General features: G+C 51.0%; 1 protein-coding gene across 12 annotated transcripts in view; it reads right to left on the reverse strand.

Annotated features, from left to right (window-relative positions):
- IGF2BP2 (insulin like growth factor 2 mRNA binding protein 2) overlaps positions 1-5,290 on the reverse strand; it is a 164,708-nt gene extending 159,418 nt beyond the window's left edge. For 11 of the 12 annotated variants that reach the window (XR_014077225.1, XR_014077224.1, XM_081571379.1 and 8 more), the window contains exons 1-2: positions 5,032-5,290; positions 3,384-3,444 (exon numbers count right to left, since the gene is read on the reverse strand). Coding sequence is in view for 10 of the 12 variants with exons in the window: in XM_081571379.1 (XP_081427505.1) it covers positions 3,384-3,444; positions 5,032-5,209 (239 nt within the window). In the remaining 2 variants the exon portion in view is untranslated. Of the gene's footprint in view, positions 1-3,383; positions 3,445-3,826 lie in introns of all 12 variants that reach the window. The other variant, XM_081571378.1, reaches the window with a different exon arrangement.
- Positions 5,291-6,657: the final 1,367 nt, after the last annotated feature.

Genomic DNA, 6,657 nt, shown 5'->3' on the forward strand with positions numbered 1-6,657 from the left:
TAACATGTGATTTTAACCTAATGAAGTCTTTTCTGTTGCTACAAAATTAAAAATTGATCCATCAAAAGCCTTTGTTGCAGGGAGGGCTTGAGGTTGGGTGGTTGGTTTTTTTTTTCTTTTTGGTATTTAATTCAACTAAACACAATGTAGTACATACAAGCAAAATACAATTGAGATACTGTTTTCTTTAACATTCCTATAGGAGACCAAATTCATTTGCATTGGAGAGAACACAATTACTGATTTTTAACTCATGAAAGACAAATTCATAGCTTTTTCCTACACTACCTCATAGTATTCTCACCATCTCAGTGAAAGCATGTCTAGCACCACTTGGTTACTTCCTAGAAGTGGGCAGAAATTGCATTTATAAAAGTTTTGTTTCTCACAGAATCATTCAACTTTAGTTACAAAGCACATGCAGGTTAGCATAAGTCTTAGCTCAAAACAATTTATGCAATATGTGTGTGTGTTTGTCTGCATGTGTGTAGATACAAACAGCATATAAAATTTTTTAAACTAAATTCTCATCAACATCAAAAATGAAATTTCCATCAAGGAAATTTCCACAACTTTTAAAACCCTTTGTCAGTTTTTCCTTCTTTAAGAAATCTTTGATTCCTATATACTACCAAGAAATATGAATAGAGAAAAAAGAATTGAAGATTTTTTATTCAACAGAGCCCGAAGCCAGCTTAGAAAGTTAAGAAAAATAGATGGTTTGTACATGGTTTACTTTACAATAATTTGCATTTAATAAGAATGAAGCACATGTAGCAAAAGAAAAGAGTTTTCTACTTCTGACTGACCCTGAGAAAATAATAGTATCTAGTCTATCCACAATAACAGCACATAGAAAATGATGCTAGAATGATATTTAACAAAAGATCCAACTGGTAAGCAAATGGCATGCCAATATTTTCATAACTTAAGATAAAAAACATCCCCTCCCAAGTATCATTAGCTTAAAAAAACCTATCTGGAATGTAGAGTTAAAAGTGATTCCTGAGAACAGAAAGAAATCAGAACAATATAAAGAAAAGGAGCACTCAATTGCAGAATGGTTCTTTAAGTAAGCAAGCAATGAGGATGAACTGTTTTCTTCACATTTTCACTTCTACTAACACAAAAACCACATATAGAACTGACTTAACGCCGACAAATGTACTTTTAACTTGTTAATTTTCATGGAAGTGCAACAAAAGAACACCAAAATAGTCACCATATAACAAAAGCTTTGGTTTCAAATGTCACAGTACCCTGTTTTTGAGAGTCCCCACCGTGCTGGAGCCCTGTACATGAGAACACACAGCTGCCTCCTCCCAGGAGTCTGAGCTCAGCACACAAAACCAGTCATTAGTTATCTCTCCCTTAGCCTGCAGTACCAGTAACTAATTTCTGCATTTTAAACTAATAAAGGAAAGGAAAAAAAGATTCAAGCCATCCAATCAGAAATGAAGCAACCCTCTACAGCAGCAGCTTATGCATACATTTGGTATGTCAGACGTCTTCAGTGTAGTGAATCACACACAGCGCATTTTAATCTACCTCCTAGGTATTTCATATCACCCACAATGTTCAAAGAAATCATGTCCCAGTAGGGCTGTAAAAGTCCTAGATTGCTCTTTAATTAATACTAAAAATTTGGGACAAGCTTTTAATTCTAAACTCTTATATAAACACAACAAAATCATTTAAATGACCCTCCAGCTAACAGCAAATAACCTCTGCATTTTAAAAGAAAAAAGTTAAAAAGTAGTAATTTGTGAGAAGTTTCAAGAGATGTTAATAACTTTAGCTAAACTAGTATTTCACTTACATTGCCACATTAAATAATGTTCTTTGCAACATGAAATGAGACACCAACTAACCAAAGTTAAAATTCTACTGATTTTTCATTAACTATAACTCCAAAAAAGAACTCAAAACAACTATACCGTCAATAGAATTAGATACTTAGAGACACAATCCATCAAATATTTTGGGTGGTTCTTTAAACCTTGTTCAATATATTCTTCCAATATTCAACTGTTATGAGTAATTCTAACTTACAATAAATAGTTAATGTATCAGAAAGCTTTAACTTAGATTTCTCAAGCCAAAAAAAATTTTTTTTAAGTATACAAATTTAAAATTCTTAATTGAAAAACCTATCAGTTGCGCATTACATCTCTTCCTAGCGAGAACTAGCTTAATGTTACACATGAAACTGCAAATCATAACTTTTGCCTCTTTTTTTTTAAAGGTATTAAGTAGTTTTCTGATATGCCACTGGAATCACTGGTAAACAAAAGATATTTTGTTGCTTAGTTAAAACATACCTGGAAATTTGCACACATTTTTAGAAACCCCTTTAACAAAACATCTATGAGTTTAAAAATTAGGATAGTTTGTTTCAAAATCTATTCAATTCTGGCAAAAATCAAGTAAATGGTTACACTGTTGAGAATCACAAATTGTAAAGGTGGTAAGTCAAAGACTTCACTTACAGTCTCCAATTCAGCTACTTAATGACTAATGGTGAAGAAATGTATGTGAATGGGATATAAACTAAGTTAGGACACATAGGAGAAAAAAAATTCTAGAATGAGTAATAAAGGGCCCAAATTTAAAGTCCACAATAAACTTTAAACAAAGATGTTCTCCCTCAATCTCTCCTCATAGACATTCTCATGTAAGCAAATCACTGTGGAGAAATCCAACCTCCACAAAACTTTTTACTCCTTCATTAACAACAGTGCACTTAAATATAATTATAAATTTCACAGTGATATTTGTTTAGCCCCAAACTTATCTTAAAAGCAACAACAACAAAACGCTCAGAAGCAATATTCAGTAGTCTCAGTGACTAAAAAAGTCTGGCTTTTAACTGCCATCCAATCCAAACAACTTTCTTGTTTAAAGCGCTATGTAAAATATCGACCCTTAACTGAATTATTTTATTATTCAACATTTAAGCTATCTAAAAAAGAAAACTAATTAATCGCGAAGTTTAGTTAAGCAATTTAGCTGACACAGTAAATATTTACTCCTAACATCTCACAGGAAGTCTTGACAAGCATTTGCTGCCATTGTGCTGGGGGTTAGGGTGGGAGTGGGGGGGGGGAGGCAAGTTTTCATAAACAAGTTAAATGGTCCCAGAAAATTTAACACAGCTAGTGTTCGTCACCCCCACCCCCAATAGGCACCAGATATTTTCCAAGTACAGTAAACACCTTATATAATGAAAGTAAAAAATGTAACTTTCTAAACTATTTTATCTCCACTGACAAAACAAACAAAAGCCTCTTAAAAAACTATACAAATACATTAAAAAAAAAACTGAATGTATTTTTATTTATATGTGAGACCAATCACAAAAAAACTAAGCAAAACATATTTACCTGAGCTTTTTGGAGACTGAGTAATCAACTTCCATGATTTTCCCATGCAATTCCACTTTACCTTTAAAACAGAAATTAAAGCACTCAGAACCTTGCTGTGATCAAACCGGCGGGGGTCTAGGAGGGGCAAGTACAGAACTCCACGCTCCGGTTCCGCCTTCGGGCGCCCTCCAGGGGTCTCCTACCCGGCTCGAACTGGGCAAACTTGCTTCCCAGTGGGAAAAAAAGGTGGGCGCCGCGTTTCGCCTCGTTCCCCGGGGACGAGGTGGGAAGGGTGCGACCCCGGATCCCGACCCCAGGTAGAGCTGTGGGTGGTATTACCGGAAAAACAAATTTAATAAAGAGCGGCGCCAATTTGAAAGGATGAGCTCATTTGAAACTCAAGCTGCAGGGCTGGCGCGGCCCCGCTCCTCTCCGGGCCCCCACCTCTCCATTCCGCTAACCCGGGCCCCGAAGGCTCCGCTGCGCTCCCCTCCCTGCCCTCTTCTCCCGGTGGCCCCGGAGAGATGCGTCGAAGCCCCCCGAGGTCCGCTTCGGCGAGAGCCGGGTCCCCGCCGGCTTCGGATCACCTTGGCCTCGCCGCCGCCCCGCCCCCACCCCGCGCGCTGGTGGGGAAGGGGCTACGGCCGCGGGCAGAGGCTCGGGGGGCGCAGGCTCGTGGCCTGGGGGCGAGCGCGGCTCCGAGCGGTGCGTGTGCGAGAGGAGAGTTGGTGAGTGCGCGCGCGCGCGAGTGTGTGTGTGTGTGTCGCTCTCCGTCTCCCGTCTGGGCTCCAGCGCTCTCGCGGGCCCCCCGGTCGCCTCTTTCTCGGTCCTCAGCCCGGGCCCCCACCGAGTTGAGACAGGGCACCTCGTAAAAAGGTGCTTCTGGCCAAGCGGGAGGCGGGGGGACAGGCGGCGGAAAGCCCCCAGCCCCGAGTTCTTCTCAATAAAATCGGACAAAAAATTCAGAGAAAAATAGGAGCGCTTGAGACGAGCGAGAAGGGAGTGAGGTTCGGGAGAGGACCGAAAGAGATGTGCCGTCGTGCAAGGGCTGGGGTCGGGGGACTCCCCGAAATCTCGAAGGGGATCGTCAGGGTGGCGCCAAGGGGGTGCCGAAAGTGGGGGACCGCGGGGTGACCTGGGGAGGGGGGCTCGAAAGGAGAGTGCGGCTCAGGCGACGCCAGAGGGCGAGAAGTCCTGGGCACGAGGCACGGGAAGGGGTAAGGTCCAGTCAAGGGAGAAGGAGATGGAGGGGGTTTTTTTTGGGGGGGTCCCTGACAAAGGGGGTGACGGGAAGGTCAGGGAAGAAGGAGAGGCGGGGGGCTCTCTAAAGATGGGGGTGGGGGAACTCTAGAGAGCAGCTCGGGGAGCCGGGGAAACTGGGGGTCCCCGAGAGAGCGAGCGAGCCTCGGGAACCCTCGGGGCGGCACGGGGGTCGCCCCAGGACTGCGGCTGGGAGGGCAAGGGGTGAGTCCGGAGCTGGCGGGGGAGGGGAGCGGGCCGTCCCAGGAGCGGGCCGGCGGTGAGAGTTGAAGGTCTGGTGCGTGGAAGTGAACGTGAACGCCGGAGCCCCCGCCGGGCGCCGCCCGCAGGGCTCGGCCTCCCTCCGGGCGCCGTCCCGGCCTGAGCTGGGCGAGGCGGGGGGAGGGGGACAGCGCCGACTGCTCACCCGAAAGGGTCTCGATGGCGCGGATGGCCCAGTTCTGGTCAGGGTAGTCCACGAAGGCGTAGCCGGACTTGAGCAGGACCTGTCCCGCCAGGGGCAGCTTCCTGTCCCCGAAGAGCTGCCGGAGGTCGTCGGCGGTGACGGCGGGGCTCAGGTTCCCGATGTAAAGCTTGTTCATCATCCGTCTCTTCCCCGAGAGCCCGCGGCTCCCCCGGCCCGGTACCCGGCGCTCCTCGCCTCCTCCGCTGCCCTCGTCTCCCCTGCTCCTCCTCCGCCCCCCCTCCCCGCCCTCCGCCCGCCCGCCACCCACCCCCACCCTCAGCCTGGCTCCCCCCACCGCGGCCGGCCGGGCCCGCCCGGGGGCAGAGGCGGAGGCGGGGACTCTGTGCGGCTGCCTCCTCGGGGCAGAGTCCCGGGCCGGGCGGCGGCGCGCGGACAAAGCGCTCTCTCTGCCTCCCTCTCTCTCCCTCTCTCTCTCCCTCTCAAGGCGGTGGCGGGAGGAGGAGCAGCGGCGGGCGGCGGCAGCGCACCCCGCGTGTGTCTGTGTGAGAGTTTGTACGGGCGTGTGCGCAGCCTAGAGTGAGCGAGCGAGCGCCCCCTCCCCGCCCCGCGCCGCTGCGCCCCTCGCCTCGCGCCCCCGGCGCTCCGAGCGCTCCGCGCTGGCTACCCCGGCTTCTGCCCCGCTCCGGGCGGGCGGAAGCGGGTCGCGGCCCGGGGCTGGGGCTCCCGGACGCCAGAACCCCGGGGCGGGCGCGGCGCGGAGGCCGGGCGAGCGGCTGGGCGGGGAAGGCGCGCCCCGGGCGCGGGTGGGAGTGCGCGTTGAGGAGCGGCTGGGAGCCGCAAGGCGTGGGAGGGCGAGGGGCTGCGGGAGAGAGTGGAAGGGGGTGTGCGCAAGGTGGACCGGATGTGAGGGCGCGGCTGCCGGGCCGGCGGGAAGGTGTGTCTCGGAGGTGAGAAGCGAGGGCAGGCTGGGAGACCACAACTTTCGCGGCGAGTTGGCCGAGTCCGGATCCCCGCGCGTTCCCCGGCAGAGCGCTCGCTCGGAGACCCGCTCCGCGCCCGGCTCTCCCGGGCGACCGGGCGGCGCGTGTGGTCGAGGGAGCGCGGACGGGAGTCTGGACGCTTGGGGGCCCGGGACTGGCCGGGCCCACACGAACCTTGCACCCCGGGGAAGTTGCTCCAGCGCCGGGCCTCAGTTTCCCGGACGGCGAGGGGAGAAGGAAGGCCAGAGCGGAGCCACGTCCCCTCCACCCGCACCCGGTGCGCCCGGAACCCCGCGGCCGGCGGCAGCCTGACGTTGGCAGCTGCTCTCTATTCTGGGAAGTGCCTAGGGCTTCTCGAGCGGCCGCTGCGAAGCCAGGTGGCGGGTGGGGAGGGGGCAGGGGCTGCGGCCGGGAGGACCGACGCTCGCTGCTATGCTTCAAGGCCGGGTTCAGTCCCCCCCAACTCCCGCTGGGGTGGTGGGAGGAGAGGGTGACTGGAAGCGGAGGCGCTCAGGCGGTGGAGGAGTTCCCCGAGCTTTGGGAAGGGCCGGGAAAGAGATCCTTCCAAGCGGAGGAAACAACGTGACCGACGGAAGAGGCTGGGTTGGGATGAGAGCAGCCCGAGTCGAGGGGCTACGGAAGGAGC

This window comes from Giraffa tippelskirchi, chromosome 2 (assembly GCF_054371585.1).
Source record: "Giraffa tippelskirchi isolate mGirTip1 chromosome 2, T2T-mGirTip1v1.2.pri, whole genome shotgun sequence".
Classification (NCBI taxonomy): Eukaryota; Metazoa; Chordata; class Mammalia; order Artiodactyla; family Giraffidae; genus Giraffa; species Giraffa tippelskirchi.